This window comes from Aythya ferina, assembly GCF_964211825.1.
Source record: "Aythya ferina genome assembly, chromosome: Z".
Taxonomy (NCBI): Eukaryota; Metazoa; Chordata; class Aves; order Anseriformes; family Anatidae; genus Aythya; species Aythya ferina.
The window spans coordinates 74758033-74778641 of NC_140299.1; the positions used below are offsets into that span (position 1 = coordinate 74758033).

Genomic DNA, 20609 nt, shown 5'->3' on the forward strand with positions numbered 1-20609 from the left:
GCTTTGGAGCTCTTCTTCCTGGGTTCCCACCTCCGTGCCCTTTTGTTCTAACAATTATTTTCTGCTCCTCTCCTGTTTACTGTCCTCAGACAGGAGTGGGCTGAACTGCAGCACATAGTTTGTTCCAATGCATAAAGCAGTATTTCTAATGACACTGATGCAGTTCAAATCTTGGTTATTTTCTTTCTCTTATGTCAAGGATGCATTTACATAGTATTAATTAGGCAGCACATGATTAATATACCGCAGAGGAAGTCAAATGCTATTTCACTGTGTATATTATAATGAGTTTTGCCTATTGCTTCTAATTTGCATTTTTAGCAGTTACAGCAGCAGAAGAAAATAATGTCTTAAGGTTTAGTTTTTAATATGTATTTTGTTAATGCTCTGCAGTTCCATTTTACAGCTTTATGGGCAGTTTCAGGTAGGGGGAAGAGAAGGAATTAATCTTTGCTAGAGTGCAGCCTTCCCTAAATTTTACTATGAAGTTCAAATACCTTTGCCAAAGTAATGAATGGCAAAATTAGCTGGTATTGGCCTGAAAACTCTGTAAACAAAAAAGGTATAAAGAGCAGCCGTGTTAACCCAATGTTATTTTTGATACTCAAATGATAGCTCCTCACCTCTCAGGCCCCATGAACTGGAAAGGGACATGTCACCCTCTGCATTACCCCATTCCTCCTCCAGCAGCCAGCCAGCTTACATCTCAAGGCTGTTTTGAATGCCTAGGAAAAAATGACTGAAACGGGTCCTGGGATTAGAAGAAAGGAGAGAGAAATGGGGAGAAGAGACAGAAGCCATATCCTTATCTGCCCCTCCTGCTTTGCCCAGGAGGCTGATAAGCTATTCAGGCCTTGCTTTGGGACTTTATCAGGGTATCAGTGTCCAGTGTCAGTGAGACAGAGTTTTTATTGTTACGCAATGAACCCTCGAATGGAGAATAATTCAAAGAGGATGCCTCTTCTTATAAGGAAAAAATCACTTTGTGCTGCTGTTTTACAGCCTGGCACACTGTTCTTGTTCTCTGTGAGCCCTCAAACAAGCTGAGCAGAGTGCAGAATAAAGGAAGAGAAAGTACTCTGGTAATGATGCTGAATGTTCCGGGTGCTTTTGTAACACACATAAATGAAATGCAGTCCTGAGAGGTGATGCCTGATCTGGTGGCCTCCACACTGAATCTCTTTGAGTATGAAAAATGAGTTTTGCTTGGGATGCAGCTTTTTAAGCATCTGAAGCTGGCAGTCAGAATTTGTGAGATTTGATTCTTTTCTCTTCCTTTCCCTGTGGTTCTTGTTATTTCCCTGACTGCAGAATAAGATGCAGATGAGCTGGAGGAGGGAATGCACCGACGTGCGGTAGTGTGTGTGAGATGAAAATGGAACTTGTGTGTATTCTCCATGCATTTATAAAACTAATGAATGCAGAGATCCACCCGCCAGTTAGCAGAGGAGCTGTGGGAAATCTAGAGGTCACATTCACAAATGCTTTATATTCAGCACAGGGATGAAATACTGAGTGTTACAGAGGCAGGAAACTGACTAGAGATCCCTGTTTTGTTCCTGGCATTGCTGGTAACCTGGGATGTGACTGAGGCGGGTCACTGTCCCTTATTTGCCCATATGGGTGGATGAATGGATGGACAGGGACTGCCTGCTGCTGGATGTTCTCAGCACATAACGGGACCTCAGCTGTGGCTGGGGAGTCGAAGCACTAACGTAATACGAACTTAAAAATTATTTTCTGAAGTTATTCAGCTGACTAACAGGCTCATTTGCTCACATTTATTGTGTGGTAAAACAGCTTGGCAAGATCTCTATCGGCAGCTAGCTATGTGAGTAATCTCATTGACTTCAGTGCGACTCCTGGAGTGAGTAATGTTGTAGTATTGGCTCCGCAAACTGCTTTAGTCATCGCAGGCTTACAAACTGCGTGTGTAGTAGCCCTGCCAGCACCTACCACACAGTGTAGTGCTTTTACCGCGAGCAGTGCTGTCACAGGAGTAATACCCAGTCGTAAGAGCCTGCATAATCCACACCCACGTGAAAGGTGGCTCTGTTCTGCAGCTGTGGAGGCAGCTACATTTCCCTGGCATCGTGTCTGCTCCAGTCAATGGGGACTGCTAGCTCCCTGTCACAAGAGATCCATGGAAATACCCAGTACCTGCAATGTTGTAAGGAAGAAAGGGCTTTGTTGCAGCTGATGGGGATGCTGCTGCATAACTGACTTATGGCTGTCCCTCCTGCTTGCAGAAAATGCAGTCATTGCAAATCCTGGGCTGTATAGCTCCACTTAAAGCCCTTCACAGCGTTTCCCCAGCTAATGTCTCTGCTTTGATTACTCCCGCCTTGTCTTAGTCCCTTTGTGCCCTCTTCCACAATAGCCCCGTTTCTTTTCCCTACTGTGGAGTAAGAAACCCTTTCATCCTGCTCCTTTTCCACAGTGCAGAAAAAATCCCATTCAGTGCTATCCCTCTTTATTCTATAAATCCCTCTTTCAAGCCTGCTTCATCAATAACACCAACACAAGGCAGTCCTGAAGGATGTCCAGCTTGTCCAGCTTGCCTGGTTGAGCCTGAACATCCTCAGGGGTAGGGAGTGTGTCTCTATGGATTTTCTGAATTACTGCATGCACAGGAAGAGCCATATAAATACAGCGCTGCTTCTTACCCCAGCAAAACATGCTCAACATTATATCAACTGCTGGGGCAACTTAATCACAAACCACAATATTTCAATGGTTATGTACTGTTGCTTATTGTTCCTCCAGCTAAACAGGATTAGCAAAAAATATTTAGAGAGCAATTATTGTTTTAGAAATAGGGAACCTCTGTAACTTTTCTATACTGTACTTGAATAGCATATCCTAACAAAGGGCATTTGTTTGTGAGCTAAAGATCTTGATCTGAAGCCCAGTGGAGGCTCTTCCACTGCATTCAGTGAGCTTTGGATTAAGTCCTTTCTGAGGAACAGATGCAGGGTTTTATTCACTACCACTAGAACAATAAAAATGACAAGACAAAGAATAAAGTTGTCTACAGAGAATAAAGCCGTGTTGTCCTGCAGCAGCTTAAAGACATTAGACTCTATAGTTAAAAGCCAGTTCTGTGGAGTTAGTAAAATTATTTGTATAGCCCATTCACAAAATATACAGTGCAGAAATGTTTAAATATCTCTGCATAAATACCCAAACACAGTGTATTTCACTGAGTCTTCAACTTCTCAGTATTTGCAAGGGCTGAGTTACAAATGCAGCCATAAATTCCAGTTGTGCAAACAGAGATAACGGAGAAATAGGCTGTTGCCATTAATTACCAAAACTGCAGAGGAGTAGAGAGAACTGGCAGTTTTTAATGCCACAGCTCTTATATGGACCCAAAGTGTTTACTGAGACCTGGACTAGAGACAGACTTTCCTTTAGTAGGTTTATCTTATTCAACATAATGATTTCTTATCTGGCCAGCAGATGTTATCAAAATGTAAACAACAATGAGCGTTGACAAGTAGAGACATTTGCCCCTGTAGGGAAAACTGGGCCAGAGTCACCCCAGGAAAAAGTCCAAAAGGGGAGATAAGCAACAGTGGCAGACACAAGAGGCTAGATTGAAGTAAAAGTGGCAGCAAATGGGAAAAGGCTAGCAGAAATTAAGCCAGGTGGGGAGCTGGGATTTGCAGCAGAGACAAAATATAAGGGGAAGCTTATCAGAGGCTTTTGAGAGACAGACCATAAAAACAGCAGACAAAACAGACTTTTTTAAAAAAATACTGAATGGATTTATGTAAAAAGTAGAAATAAGGAGATGAGTCTGGGTTTTAAGAGGTTGCAGCCATAGCAAAGCAGACCCTTGTGATGAGCATGTGGAGAGACAGGTGGATTTTGGAAGGACTGAGGAACTGAAGTGGTCTTGTGCCAGAAAGTATGATGAGCAGAAAAGTGACATTACACAAAACATTTGCACAAGCAAAGAAAGAAGGGAGTCAGAAGTTGACTAATAATATTACACAAAAACGATTAAAACAATTTCTGTAACTATTAAAAATAATACCAATTAATTTTTTCTTGCTCTTATATGAAATGCTTCTGGCTTTTTCAGTGCACAAGTAATGGCCTCAGAAAACAGTCAACACTCTTAAACCCCATATACTTAATAACCAGGCAAAGCCAACTTATGAGCTTATGCCAGCTCTAAACACTAATTAGTGCAGAAATGCACATTTTGTCATGTCATCTTTTCCTGCACTGTTGTCATAGGTGTGTTCTGACAATTATGGAGAAGAGAAATCCTTCTGCCTTTGTTTTTACTCCCACATGGGGAAGCCTACCAGCCTCCATGGACTGAAATCCCTATCATGTATAAAAGCTGCAAGGATTTCTTGCTACACTCCTAACGTTCCCTCTTTTATGCTGCTACTGCATTAACAAGTGCTTCTGTGAATTCTTTACATTTTTTAATCTTGTGAGTTTTGCATGCTAATGACCAAGCCTTCATCAGTTAAGCTGCCTTTTCCAGAAGTTTATGATGCCCTACCCATGTCAGAGGCTGGATGCTTGCTCCTCTGGTTGGGTGACACCTCTGGAAATCATCAATGGGAAAACCAAGCCCACCTGTAGGTCTTTAGAAAATCTTAAAGAATTGGATAATGTTCAAAGAAGATTTCCTCTCCACACCTCAAATCAAAGTATCCTAAAGATCTGTGCTTGACTTAGCAAGGAAAGGAGCCCAGTGACTAAACCCGTGGCTGGGCTGAAGGAGTTACTGTCCCTGCACTAAGCTGGGGTCATAACTTTGTGTCATTTTGCAGTCATCTGAAGTGAAATCACGCAAAATGAAACTGTAATGAGATGTATAAGATGAGCTGATTATGGGCCTGTTAACTAAAAATACATGATGTTCTGTGTGGAAGTCTTGCTCTGCACTATGAAAGTGCTATGCATTTTGTTGTCTGACTCAAATACTGCTTGAGAAGGCAATCTTATTTGTCGCTGGGAATGAAGCTCAGTGGGCAGGTTTCATGCAGCTGCCACAGTGTGACGGTGTTGTTACCTGTCTCTGACAGCTTCCAGGCAGAGCTGCATGAATAAAATTACAATGCCAGAGGTCAAACGTAATGGCTGGGATCTCTTGGAATGAGTGACAGTCCCTTGGCTTCCCTGACCAGTGCTGCCTGCTTTGGTCATGATATGAAGATGTAGTCAAGAGCAATTAGTAAAGACAATAACTGCAAGTGAACTCCTAGCCATGTGCTTGTATGCATAGCTCAGTAACTCAGAGGGATCCTCCTCTCCGTTACTCAGCCTGAAGTCCAGGCAGGAACCTGGCCTGTGACAACCAGGGTTGGCAGGAGCCAACTGGGGAAACCTTCATCCCCAGAAAGAAGATGATTTTATTCCTTCGAACTGGCCTGTCCCTTGATTTTTATGACATGAGCACCTCTGAATTTCAGCAGCACACCCCTGTGCTTGGAATGGCAGCAAGATACATCCTTAACTGAGGGCTTGGGGTGGGGGATATAGGACCATACAGGTTTACAAAGATGACCAAGGGTTTTTGTTCTTTGGCCTCACAAGCTTCAGACAGATATACCATGCAGAAAGAACACCTCACAGGCTCCTGTTAAACTGCTCTCCAGTGCCAAAAATATCAAAGCCTCTGCCATTTTCAGTTATCTGCAAAATCTGAGGCCATGGTACTTCTATGGCAGGAGGATTAAAGGGAGGCTGAGGGGAAGGAGTTGTACCCTTGATAAGTTTGGACTTTTTTGTTTTGATTTTTTTTTAAGCTGTTGCCCAGCAAAATTAATTAATCTTTCCAGAGTTTTCTAGACTCACTTAGGTTCTTTGGTGATAAAATCTTTCATAAAACTAATGAAAGAGCAACTTGAGGTTCTCTATCTCTGATAAAACACTCCAGCAAAATAGCAGAATCCATTTTACTGCATGACAAATTCTTTCAACATACACCTAACCCTGCCTAATAATCATAAAAGTTTTGTTGAAATTAGGAGGTGTTCACAAAGACAGCCTCCCAAACTCCTGTATGACAATGTTGTAGAGAAGTCAAATGGTGTATACATGTCTCATCTTCCTTCCTACCACTCTGCAGTAATGACGGTGGAAAAATAAAGAAAAAACAGCTGCATTTTATGCTACTCCTACACATGTACATTTTTTTTTAATTATTATTGTTTTTTGAATAAGAGCTACAAGAAAGGCTCTGTAATACAGTACATGGTATTCTCAACTCCAAAAGAGCTGCAAGCATAACAAGGATGTGTTTTAGGCACAACAACAAAGAAGCAGAATTTTGCCATTTAAAAGAAAAAAAAAAAAAAGGAAGAAACATTAGAAACATTGGGAGCCCCAAGATCATTCATAAGCATTGTATTGTTCAATGGCAGGCCCATCTTGGCTGGGTCTGAGCACACTATGAGCAGTGCCTCTTTGGAAGGAACATATTTTCCCTTCCTTGTAATAAAGAGTATTACTTTGCAACATGACTAGCATCAAGTGTAACATTTGTTTATTGTTTATCCTCTTTTGAGACCCATATCATGCCCTCACCTGTGATGAACGTCATTATCTACAAGGTATCTACAAGAGTTTTCTATGCTTTATTGAAACCTGTGCTGTTACTATTGACTTGAACCATGCAGTCAAGAGTGCAGTCAGGACCTACATTACTTGTTAGTAGTCTGTTGAAGTGAACTTTGTGGTGGCCTGGGTCTCCATGTGGAGTAAGTAAATATTAGAAAGTAACAAAGAAGTACTGATTTCTGCTTGCTGTTTTTTATTAACCAAGAATCTATTTTCTCTTGGTATCATAAAAAAATATTGCAACTAGAACTGCATAGACTCTTTTCAGGGTTAACCTAAAATTGATACTTTTCTTACATGAAAATATCACTGCCTGTTTGACTGACTAACAATAGGAAGGATAATTGTCCGGGGGTTTTCTCTCTCAGCAATTTCAGGCTTGGAAGATAAGTTTCTATCCACGTGCTCTATATAGTCTTTGCCTCAAAAATCAAGCTTATCCCTTCCACAAATTGTTAGCAAGTCATTGATGAAAGTTTTGGTGCTTCAGCTTTTGCTACGACTAAATTCATTTTCTTCCATGCTGGTGGGGATGCTCTCATGGTCTTTATTGACTTTCTTGTGCTAGCATTTTGCAGATTCTGCTCACTCTGCACCACCAGTACGACTGAGTCAGCCTCCCTCCTGCAAACTTCCGCTACTAAGCCTCCTCCTGCAGCGGGAGGCCTTTATTAAAAATTGTGACCTCTTTTCTAAAACTAAGAAGAAATCAATGCAAAGTCAGATGTTGTTATATACTCCCCAGCACTGGAAGCACTATGTTATTAAAACAAATTGCATTCCAAAGTCATTGAACTTTTTTCCTCCTTTTACTTAAATATGACCTTAGCTTCAGCCAGAGAACATTAGGGGCTGACTCAAACCTAGCTCAGAGATTTCCCAGCACGTTGTACAGCTTCTGCTTGCCATGCTCAAGCTGCCATGAAGCAATATTGCACTGAGGAAAGCACTGGCAGTCACTAGTACAACATATCTGGGAACACCCATGCAAGCCCATGCTCCAACCGCAGTCGGAATGATTTACATATCTGATTTAATAAAACATGAAAGTTTCATTTTGACTGCTTTGAATTATCAGTTTGAACCTTACTTTTATTGCTTGTGTGGTAAGTTATTTGCCTAAAGAAAGGTGGATTCTCACGGACTGGTACCTGCCATGACATACTGGTTTGCCACTCTGTATATAGCTAAACTTAAATTTGCTAGTTGTGTTTGACAGCCAAGAGAACAAATAGGGACAAATATTGTGCTCAAAAGAGAACAAATATTGTGCTCTATAGTCTATTCTAAATTGTTAAGAACATTTATTCAGTTTAATAGCATATGGAATTCCTGATTATTACTCTAGTCTAATTTAAAGAAATGTAAAAGGTGAAAGTAAATGTAGGAATTAATATGGACCATGTGTATCCAAGTTTGATTCCTAACATAAAAATCCAGTTTATGATAACAAATTGATGAACAGTTTTTAGCTGTTTTTGTCTTTAGCTGCATGTGCTTCATGCTCAGCTCTGCCAGCAGCCCTGAAGATGGACGTCTTGGCCCTGTAAGAATGCACATTGCTCATTCACTCCCTTTCTACTCCCAATATTTTCCTTAGAAATTCATCTGCTTCTTTAAAAATACATGATCTGAATGCAATCTTGCTGAGAATAACAAAGCAAAAGAAATAGCCTCATCACACCTTTCCCACCAAAACCACTTGTTTCCATGTGTCACCAGACCACAGTAGGCTTCTAGGTAAGGACAGCCTCTCTCTGTGTGCATTTTTCAGGCATTTGCCCTCCATGTGCTGACAAGTTGCTTGTATGCAGGTTTCCAGGACACCAAACTTTCAGATACTATGGAAACGACCCAGCAGCAGCAAGGGGAATACAGTTTACACTGACAGGCTCTGCTCTGTGAAGTGCTCCCAACATGACAATCCCCTTCAGTGGAAGATGTTGCCCATGCCACCAAGTGCCAGATGTCACAAATGTTTTGTCTGAGCACAGCATGGATGCCTGTGCTTCCCCAAGAGATTTAGTGTGAGGCAACTTACCCCTGCCCTCTCCTCAGCTTCAGGGCTTTCACAGGAGCACAGTCCCTGCGGGTTGCTCGGCGGCATGTCCATTCCTCTTGCTCCTATGAAACCAAAGACATTTTATTTCCCACAGAACAATGTGCACATCTGAGAGTTTGCTTTGCTTTGTGACCATTTCTACCAGCAGTGCTCTGTTGCCAGCCTGCTCCCTGCTCCCTGAGGGTGTGGTAGGACAGCCCTGCCTGCCAGGTCTTGCTCTCACACCCCCTGGGAGCCCTGACAGACGTGACTGGTTGTTCTGCACTCACCTGTGTAGCCATGCTCCAGGTGTGCCTGTACTCAATCCATCCCATCCCATCCCATCCCATCCCATCCCATCCCATCCCATCCCATCCCATCCCATCCCATCCCATCCCATCCCATCCCATCCCATCCCATGGTGAAGTCAGAGGATTTTCCAGCCTTTCTGTGTATCCTGAAGAAAGGAACAACTAAGAGTGTCTAGGAACCTAACAGATCATTGTGTTAGTGAACATCATTAGATTGTCACCCAGGAAGTATCCACCACTAATCAGATGAGGTTGCAGACACAGCTTGCAGGCCATGGGGTGGGCAGCCTGTGAGTCTCATCTGGAAGAGGAACCTTTGCAATTTTATTTCTACATCAAGCTTAAGGCCTGAAGAGGAAGTTAGGAATGTATCTGCAGATTTCACCTTAGAGACAAGCTTGGTTAAGCAAAGGTAGCCACAGACTGCTGCTTAATAGCTTTTGGGTTTTCCACAACAGTGTCAGTAACTACAATAAGTCATGGTGGACTAAAGTCAGGTTAAATAGCTTGATGCTCACTAAATCATGAAATAAAATTACAGGGGATACAGATTCTCCTCTGTACAGAGTAAGGATATATAAGGATTTATACATCATCTCCAGTATCACTGTTGAATGAACACCTTCATGCTGAACATATGTGAACAATGCTCCTTGTGCTACCATAGCACTGTATGCACTGTCTAAATATGAAATACTTCCCAAGCAATAACACAGCTTCAAATGCCTCTGCAGTCATTGGTTAACACACAGATATTCCTGCCCTCCTCTGTTTCTTCACTCTGTAATCTTCAGCGTCTCTCTAAAAACCACTGGTGGTTTTATACACTCCTCAGTTGTATTGTGATTACTTATGCAAAATAAGCTTTGCATCAGTGTTGCCCTTTGCTTTTCTGTTGGTCCAGCAATCAGCAGCACACACGGACAATGCTATAGCCTGAGATACAGTTGTTATATGACCTTTGGTTATACGTACACAGTGACCACGTGCCTGGTCTTTCTTTCTAACAATATTGGCTGGGGGGCTTCTCTGTTTGTGGCAGCCACAAAGAGACATCTTTTCCTCTGGGGGAAGATAATAAAAAATGTCAGTGCAACTTATGTGCTAAAATACTGTAGGTGATTTTAAATTATTTCAGCAAAGGTTCTTTGGACCTGAGCCCTTCCCTTCCCACATGCTGAGCTGTGGTGTCTGTATGGCTCACCGAGCCAACAGGTGGCCTCTAGCTGGGTTTAAAGACTGAATTTAAATGTGTGCAAGTGTGTAATAATGATACAGGGAGATTATTTTTTTCTTGTTGTGATCTCAGCATTCTGGAGAACTCCACAAAGCCAGTGGTCCAACCTACTTTATCACAGGTTTCATCCCTCCTTAGCATTCATCTCTGCTGTGATGCCCCTGGAGCACTGCTGCTTTGGAAGTGGTGCTGCTGGAAAGGTATCTACTGCACTTTTTTATTTTTTATTTTTTTCTCTTTATTTATTCATTTCCAGCTCACTTTGATAGCCTTGTTCATGCTGTACAGACTGGGCTAATCTCAGGCCAAAAGGATCCTCCTTCTTATATGTCCATAGAGCATTTTAACATGGTGGAACTCATTCTCTGCTGATAGCTGTATACTCCTGCTATACAAGTGGAGATGTAAAGCAGAGTTGTGTGCCCTTTTTTAACACATCACAAAACAATCTCTTACTGTTCAGTTCCCTGTAAGTCCTTTTCTGCAGTATATTTGGAAATACTGGACCTTCAGCATTTTGTCCTTACACAGATGAATGCATTATTGCAAATATCCTAAATGTCCTTATTGCCATTTTTTCATTATCAACTAATTGTGCAGTAGGTGTATGGATCAGAACATGGGGCCAGTGTGTGCTGCAGTCTCTAGATCTATTCTGCAAATATTTCCAAGATTGGATGTCAGACTAGATTTAGTCTGATTCCCTGGACTGAATGTTACCACAGTTCCTGAAGGACTAATGCTTGATTCGAATATTTGTGTTTCCACTAGGGTTTGTAGAGTAGTATTTCATGTCTCCCTGGAGAAGACTTTTCTGATTCAATTTCCTCCAAAAGCACTCTCTCCTGTGACTCAACACTATCATCACACTGTGTGAATCACTTCCCTTTTGAACCAGTCATAAGTATATTTGAGGAAAAGGGAAGAATTCACTGAAAAGCTTGACACTGTTCTCAGCTAAAATGCTAATGTAGACACAGCCTATGCACACAAAATAAAGGACCGTCTGGTGATCTGTGTGCTAAATGGGTATGTGTACTGTCTAATTTCACACCTATGCCATGACTAACATTCTGCATAACCCTTGGTAGGTGCTGGAATGGACTTAATTGTCCACTGATATGACCCATTGTTATGGCAACACATGAAAGATTAAAAAGAGAGCATCACACCAGTAATACATGTACTTAACCAGGAAAAGAAAAAAAAAGTAATGAAAGTCCAAGTTCTAGAAACTAACACACATAAGAAAATGATAGATTTCCCACAAATCTCACAGACTTCCAAATACGGTAAGCATCAGTAGACTTCACATTTATACTCTGTATTTGGTGATGGGCCATAGTGTAGACCTGTGTCTCAGTCTGCATGAAAAACAGAGCAATTTGGTAATCATCCCTGGATTAAAGAAAAATCCTAAGCATCCTTTGACGTGTTGTAATGACTTCACAGAGTACCTGTTCATGCTGCCATTAGCAGAGCTAAAGTTTTACATCTCTCATCGTCTGCACAGCAAAGATGGAGTAACTCAACCAGAACAGCTGCAAGGCAGCTCCATCAGCACTATTTGGGGCTCAATGGCTTTTCATCCATCTCTGTGCATGCTAGCTCCAGTTCTGTGTAACACTGTGCTGAGTTATTTGTTTCCTTTTATTTGCTGTTGATTTCAGCTGTGAATAGGGTTTGATGGATGACAGGAATTTAACAATGAAGAGGACTGGACAATAGGACAGGAATGAAGCTGAGCTAACAGTCTTTTTCCTTAAGAGACAAACCCATGCAAACTTGGGAGAGAAATCAAGGGACAGCTACTGAGAAAGAATGTGGGCTGGACTGTCAGCATAAGCCAGGAGAGAAAGCAGCAAATGTTGTCAAGACAGGAGGGTGATGATCAAGTTCAAGATTCCACCATCTCCTGGTGATGAGGTTGGCAGTGGGAGTGAAGAATGTAGACAAAATAGGAAGTATTTCTAAGAGATCTGGAAAACTATTGTGTACTCAATGCTCCTAAGAAGCAAATGGAGAATGTAGCAGGTTTTTTTTTTTTTTTTTTTAATTACAGTTCTTCATGGCCAGCCCTGTGACCATAGGGGAAGCAGTCTCCCTTGGTTAGCTGAGCCCTGGGGCAGTACACTCAACTCAAGGGGGCTTGCTTAAGTCTGCCTCAGTCTGTCAACATCTTTAGGTTTCAGCTCTACTCCTACAGAAGTAGTCTGGAGAAAGAAAAGAAACTTTAAAATGCAATTCAACTACCAAAATGTGACATTTCTAGAAGGGTACACAACCTACTTAGAAAATATTTATGAGTCCATAAAAGTAAATAAATAAACAAATAAATAAAAATTCCTAATCCAAAACAAAAACAGAAACCACAAATTGAAAGTCTTAATTTTACTGTTTGTTCTAGCACCTGAATGCTCTGTGTTATGCTTTCAGGGCATAGACTTCACTGCTGTGTCTTTAAACTGGTAGGAGGCAACCTCCAGCCCTGTCCCATTAGACTGCTAGCTCAGGGGCAGGCTGTATCCATCTACAGCCTGGCATCCTACATCTTCTTGCAAAATAAACCAACCAGCAGTTGGTGCAGATTATGAAGAGATAGGTTGCCGCGTAAGAGCAGCTAATCAGGGAACTTATTTAAGAAGAGGATTTGTCTCCTCAAAGGAAAAAGTAGATAAAGCACTTATGAGTATTCACCAGGAAAACACCTGCAGTGACTGAATCATACTAAATCAAGCCTCCTTCATTTCATATGTTATATTCATTTATGCCTGCTATGAAAGGTTAGCGCTTAGTCAATGTTCACTTGCAAAACAGCCGTAGCTGTCTAGCATGTATTATCCTCTTCAGGTTATTTGTGGGAGCAGAGCCAGGTTATTTGTGGGAGCACGTTCAGTCTCTTTCAGTGCCAAGGAAAGTTGCATACATGTACCAAAAGAATTTTTACTGCTCCTGGTTTGGACTTCAGCTCCTGAAGGGTACTGCCGTCTCAGCTCTACTACAGTCTGCTGCTCACCAGAGTGTGCCCTGCCCTTGCCAGACTGGAAGAAAGCAGGCCAGCTCCAACCACATAAATCCCAGATCACCACTAAACTGGCCTGTTTGGTCTTGAAGAGGCGAGGGGTGGGATTCATTAGAACAACTGTTTTCACTTTACTTGAACCACAGGGATTCCTGTTGTTTCTCTGTCTGCCTTCTTTCAGCTATATTCAACTTGTCATTAAAAACTAAAACTAAATTATGTCCTCATGTTGCTATCTTGGCAATGTCCATCTAAGCCAGCAGACAGATGCCATGTTAAACTACAAACTACAGTTATAGTAGTGAATAACAAAAGGTCACTGAGAAAAAAAAATGGAGAGAGAAAAAAATCTCAGAGACCATCTAGGGAAAAAGATCTTTCTGCAGGAGTTCTGATATTTATTTATTGAACCACAAAATGGCTTGATGGCTTCACAGAGTTCCAGAATGGGAGAGGTCTCTCATGAACATGAAGGCTAAGATATAATTCAAGTGGAAAAGAAAACTGCTCATTTATCTGTCTTTTGCAGTTAGTTTTCTTTAACATATGCTGTGTTTAGGAATCTCGTCCTTGCTATATTTTGAAACAGTAGTAAGTAAGCTTTCTTACCCTTTAGGGAAAGGAAACATAGTAAAGAAAATATGCCCTTGAAGGTTCATCTCTAAGTGTTAAGAAAATATTTTAGTCTCAGTTTACATAGAATCTTCACTCTGAGCCAAACTATTATAGAGACTGCTGTTGATGCCATTTCCCTTGTGATGTGGCTGTCTCTCTCTGGTAGCAATTGTCTCAAGATTTAATCTATTTTTCTGCATCTGATAGTGGCATTATTCACTGAGATGGATGAACAGATTGTAGAGCTAATGGCATAATTTCTTTTGCTGATTTGCTTATTTTTCTTCCAGAGGATGCTTTTATGCTTTTTTTTTTTTTTTTTTTTTTTTTCCTTCTTTTCTTTTTCTCTCCCCTCAACCCCAGCTTTTATTGTCTGATGTATTTTGGACTTATATACAAATAAACAAATATGGCAGAAACCTCTCTTGTAAGGTTAATGTGAGGGAAATCACACCTCTTTGTGTACCATTAGAAAGTAGTCTTGCCTGGTATCACTCCTCAGAGGGTGCTGGCTGGGTCATGACCACACCAGGAGCACTGTGCTGCATCTTTACAAAGAATGGATATCAGAGACTCAGTAGAAATCTTATATGCACACTTTAGTTGCAGGTGTTATGGTGCCATTTTGGGAATCCCCAAAACGTTTCCATTTGTAGTTACAGGTGGAGTAGTCAAAGCCACCACAGATCTTCACCAGTAGGATGTATCAGATCCCTTCCAGGCTGTCAGGAGTGGTTTGAACTAGCCCAGGCTAGCAATATTCCAGAGTGGCTAAGCATACTTCAGTTGTATGGGAAGTCATGACAGCTATAGTCTAAGCCATTTGTTATGAAATCATGCAACACTTTACACAAACTTTGTTCCTTATTTGTTTTAACCAGGAATTTCTGTGTACCAACATAATTTCTGGTGATCAACAGTAACAAACCCATTGCTAACATGAACTGACTAAACTAATATGTGTTTGTATTGTGCATGTATTTATTTCAGTTTTCTTTACAGTGGGCAAAACTCTTCCAACAGTTGGAAGTAGTCACATAAAAGAGCTGCCAGTGTACTAGAGACTTCACCATTTCTTCTACAAAGTAAGCATAAATCACTCACAGCCATAATCTACATATATATATATATTTTTTTTTTGCAATGAAACCTTAAGTATAGACCAGACCTAGGGTTAAAGCTATTCTAGGAGAATAAGATTGCAGTGTTGTTTAGAAAATTGCTCCCAATCTCAGCGTTCTTGTTCACAGTGAACAGCTTATGATGAAATTGAGAGAGAAACACTGAAGCTTTTAGAAGAAAAAAATGTCTGCAGGAAATAAGCTAGAACTCTGACATGAATTGGGAGGCAGAAAGAAGGCAAAAACTGGTAATTTGGTTTCTCCTACTCATAATAATTTGTCTTGGAGTACATTCTCTTATTTGGAAATGCTTGGTAAAAAGGGTGATGTCCTATGATTAAGAGAGCAGATATCCTCCTAGCTTTGTCTGGTGTTAGTTCTTGCATGTGGAGGCTGTTCAGCAAAACAACGAGTTCATTGCCTTGCACAAGGGTTCAGAAATAGCAGGGAGCTCCCTGAATGCTATAAAGGGAAGCACAAGTGACTCATGCAAATTCTTTTTAATCATGACATCTTAAGCTCAATTGCAGAGAGAAACTGGATCCAAGAGAACTTCTAGCACTATTGATGCAATGCAGGCAGCAAGAGCAAATGAATTGGAAAGATAATCTGCTACTGATAAACATGCTAAGCTACTGGGAGAAAGAAAAGCCATCAGTTACACAAACAGTGCTGGAAGTGCACGTCTGTATTGCAGTGAGGGAGACAAATTGCTCGTAGTGCTCATTTCACTGCATCTGCCTAAAGGTTTTCCTGACTCTGAGAAATGCACATGTGTAAATATCACAAAGAAGAGCTTCTTACCCTCTCAACAGAGCCAACAGAGAGAAATGCAAGATCTGCATTCAATGCATTTAGCTGCAAATTTATCAACTGTCTCTGTTACTCTAATCTGGCTTCCCATGCTGAAGTGATGACGCATATCTTCACAGCACCTTTGATACCTGGAGCCACATGCACCAACAATCAGGAGTGCTACATGCATGTCCAGAAGATGCCGTGGATGCTTCCACTACTGTCAAAAGGGGATTCTATCCAGTCAAACATATCTCCCTCTCTAATGACGTCTAGGAGCAGATGAAACATTTCCCTGCAATAGAAAATACCCCTAGAAAAAGTGGCAAAGCATTTGTAGTGCAGGTGGTGGGGATGGGAGGAAAGTGATCCCCCTTTTTATATAAACTGTATCTTTAGATGACTCTTCCAATTATGATTGTCCGGTCTTCCTCTTGCAAAGCAACCTGTGTAACTCAACAGGGTAAATCCTTACATGTGTCAGATTGCATTACTTTGGAGGAGGGACAGTCATACTCTGCTGACATTTGGCTGCAGGTAATAGAGTGCATGTAAGAGAACTTATCACTGTCAATATTCCTCTCACAACTCATGATCTCCTTCTGTGTGACATTTTGGATCTGCTTTGCAACTGAAGGTGTGGCAAAAGTGGCAGGTTCACTGAAGGCGTATTAGAAGTGGTTGGACTACACACACTCTGACTGAACACAATTCTGACATACACCCTGGTGGATTTAGAAATAATCAGATATAACTTGTTCTGAAAAGCTCCCTTCCACTCTGCTAAAAAAGCCATGGTGCAAGATTTTTGCAGATGACATGGAAGTTAAACAAATAAAACAAGGTGGTTTTGCAGCAAAAGCCCTTGAAGGACTACTTCAGACTTTCACAAGGCAATAGCAAGATCCCCGAGCAGAACAAGGGTGGGCTCATCTGCCTGACTAGATAGTAGTTAAGGGTCAAACTGCAGTGAGGTAGACCTAGCCCAGACTGTCTGGATTGTCCTAATGTTTGATCGCTAGTTTTTCTTTGTGAGTTCAGATTCTTCTTTTGAGTTAAGATTCTACTGTCGGTTGCTTTGAAGTAATGTGCAACTTTTCTATCAGACAACTTTGTATGAACCCTTCATTGCAAAGTTAAAACTGCCAGTTTTACTTGACAGCAGATAGATTACTTAATGCCTTGTTATTGTCTTCTTCTGTTTTGGTAAAGAGTGATGTGTAAAGTATGAAGGAACACTTCTCAACCCTGTATTTATGCTATATATATGCTAGTGAGAATCATGCAAATTCTGCAACAGCGGATTCATATCTTGCTCTTCCATAGACACATGCATGGGAGATAAGAGGTGCAGGTGGACTGCTGTTATCATGGCAGGAGCCATGTCAGTGCTGGAAAGCCATGTAATCTTATCACAGTGGAAGCAGAGTGGATCCTTCCAAGCCAGATATTTTGATATATAGATCTATTGTCTGTGAGCAGAGATCCTGAGCGCTGAACAGGGTTTGTACCTTTATAGTCAAGTTAAAATCGCTGCTTTATGCAAGGCTAAAATAATCTGATTTTTAACAAAATGAGATCAGAAATAACATCCAGATGCTTAAGGACAAAGACACCTGTCTTCACCTAAACTTAGTTGTGCTGCATGGTAATCAGTTTCAGTCATTTCAGAGGGAGTACTTACAGAGTAAGTTATGGCTCAATTAGAGAAGATGCATCAGGCTCTGGTCACTGTGGATGTTTGGAAATTTTAGAAAATGACATATAATTAGGAAAAATTATAGTGTTTTCTTTCAAAGTACTATTTGTTTTCCCAAAAAAAGCAAATCACCAACCAAACATAAGATCCAGATATGGTATATCCTCCTCAGTTACTCAAATATCACCTCCCCAGAATTAAAATAGGCAGTGAAATATTTCATTTTCCAGCCACAAAATTCAAAAGAGGCATAATTTTCTGGTCAAAACTCCTGAGATGTTTCTTATCAAAGCCATATGCTTGAAAAAGTTCAATAAGGAATTGCTTGACTCTCTAATACAGGAAAAGAAAGTGCTTTGAAAGCAAAATAAAATAAAATAAAATATGACACTGGTATCATGACATTGGGTTATATTTTACATTTAAATGCTTAATATTTAAGGAAGGATCACAGTTAGTGTGCAATGCTGGGTGATGCCACATCAATCACCTTCCAACCAATACTTAGAGCTTTATGAGACAAGCTGTGTTTCATGAGTACTTTTTGAGTCCTGCTCTCACAGGGATGGTCTAACTGGATGTAATTTTCTGTCTTTTTTTTTTTTTTTTTTTTTTTTTTTTTTTTTTTTTTCCTGTAATTGTCCCACACTTTAGGATTTCATGTAAGGAAAGCATCCTGAAACCTGGATTCTGTCTAGCAGCCCCACCAAACTTCAGTAGCAATAAACATGACTGGAGAAAAAAAATAATTGTGTTTTCACTCTGTACTTCCGAAACAGACACAGGCCAAGGATCTCTCATTCCCAGTTCAGAGCCTGAGCCCTGGGCCCAGCTGGAGGAGTGCTGAGGCTCAGGAAAACTTAGCTAACCTCCCTTAAAAATGTAGCTCTTGCACTGTATGTCCATCTTGCTCCACCTGATTTATTTCCTTCGATCTCTCCATTCCCCCCTTTGAGAAAGAAGCACAAGAAATGAGGAGTTTTGATAGAGTTAAATGTCTTCCCAGGAGAATTAGCTATCCTGTTGAGAAAAAGCAATGCAGAGCCTGTACCAGACTATCGATAAACATTTTTCACAGCTTTCATCTTGACAATAAGCCCATAATGCCAGTGGAATAGAGCATGAAAAGAGCATAAAATTACATCACGGCTTGAATTAACTTTCATATTACCTGTAACTTGAATACTGATTGCTTCTGTGCCAGAGTTATTACTTTTATAACATTTTAAACTGTAACATTTTAAAGAGGCAGCTTGTTCTGTAGAGAGATTCCAGCTCTGAAATCAACCGAAGACCACGAAATTTCAAAAGGTTTAAGACTAAGCCCCCAAATGTCAGGCTGCACATTCAATCCTTTCCTGTTTGCAAAACTAAGGTTGGAATGTAGCAAGCTGAATTTTTTGTGAATTTCTTATATTTCCAAATTCAGCAAGTATTAGGCAGCCTCTGGTTGAAAGAATCACTGTGCTTTTATGTCAAGTCCTGCCTGGAATGTGAAATTGTAGAGACATAATGAAAAGATGAGAGTTTTCTTTCTCTCTTTCTTTCTTTCCTTTTCTTTCTTTCTTTCTTTCCTTTTCTTTCTTTCCTTTCCTTCTCTTTCTTTCTTTCTTTCTTTCTTTCTTTCTTTCTTTCTTTCTTTCTTTCTTTCTTTCTTTCTTTCTTTCTTTCTTTCTTTCTTTCTTTCTTTCTTTCTTTCCTTCCTTCCTTCCTTCCTTCCTTCCTTCCTTCCTTCCTTCCTTCCTTCCTTCCTTCCTTCCTTCCTTCCTTCCTTCCTTCCTTCCTTCCTTCCTTCTTTCCTCTCTTCCTCTCTTTCTTCCTCTCTTCCTTCCTCTCTTCCTCTCTTCCTCTCTTTCGTCCTCTCTTTCGTCCTCTCTTTCTTCCTCTCTTCCTCTCTTTCTTCCTCTCTTCCTCTCTTTCTTCCTCTCTTTTTTCCTCTCTTTCCATTTTTTTTTCTTACATGACAACCAAATGACCTGATCCTCAGCAGCTCTCAATTTGTGATTTCAGTCTGAGTTTAAATTAAGTTAATGATTGCTTCTTCCCTTATTCAGGCTGTGCAATTCTCTTCACAAACTGCACCATGTAACAGATAAAAATAACTGTCATGCTTTTCTTTATTGAACTACTCAGGTATGTTTTATGGATTTTCCATATTCTCTTTCTAAGAACAGTGAGTGATCTACCAGCTCAGTTAAAGACTCTACCTAAGAACACAATGAATGCCCTGCTGGACCAGACTGACAGTAAAAAAGCTGGAATACCTAAGCCTGACCTACAGTGTATCTCTGCCTTGTCCTTTTAATACATTTTCTGGATCTGTTGTTTCCTGCCTTATCTAACTTAGAGAGATTTACTTTAACTGATTTATTTATTTATTTATTCTGCTGTATAACACCATCCTCAGCTAACATCCGGAGACCTGAGCTGCCGTGGTTAGCAGTACCAGTTCAGGGACCTCTAAGGAGGCCAGACAATAGATTTTGTGCTGCTGCAAGTCATGATTTCCTAAGCAGCTTAGTAACAGATCTGAATATCCAAGATATAGTTGCAAAGGGGTTGAATGCTCTGGAATATCAAACTTTCACAATTTGAATTTCAGGCCACCTTAAAAGAAGATCACTTGGCATCCAAAAGCATAGGCAGTCAAAGTAGTCATAACTTTCAGGAATTTTAGCCTCTAGCAATGTTTGTTGCTGAGAAAGGATCAGCAGAATAGGCTCACGTTCACTGCAGATGCCCTATTTAATAAGGAATTAGGTTAGCAAAGAAAGACAGATGGCAAAAGCAGACAAGACAGTTTGGGACCCAAGGCCTAATACAGCTCTGATATCGCTAAGCTGAATGGCCATTGAAGTCAATGAGATGTTCACATCTTTGTATCAGCACTCAATTTACTTCCCTATATTTAGCAGAAAGAGGTGAATAGTTGAATTCAGACAGAAAAAAAAAAAGTTTGGAAAACAGTGATGGTGATATGCATTTTTCAGTGCTACCCCAAAGCCTACACTTTAAAACTAATAGGCTTTATGAGCAGAGATATTTCATGCACCAAGCACAATGCAAATACCATTGAGAGACAGTGCCTGGCCTAAGGCGTTTTATGTACACAATGGAAATAAACAGATGGAAACACAAGCAGAGGCTTGTTCGGTGCAACTCAAGTGGAATAGGACT

General features: G+C 40.7%; 1 protein-coding gene across 8 annotated transcripts in view; it reads right to left on the minus strand.

The window, feature by feature from the left end:
* PALM2AKAP2 (PALM2 and AKAP2 fusion) overlaps positions 1 to 20609 on the minus strand; it is a 262326-nt gene that overhangs the window by 98825 nt on the left and 142892 nt on the right. For all 8 annotated transcript variants that reach the window (XM_084504519.1, XM_084504525.1, XM_084504523.1 and 5 more), the window contains one exon: positions 8633 to 8715. In XM_084504519.1, the coding sequence (XP_084360645.1) occupies positions 8633 to 8715 (83 nt within the window). The remainder of the gene's footprint in view (positions 1 to 8632; positions 8716 to 20609) is intronic.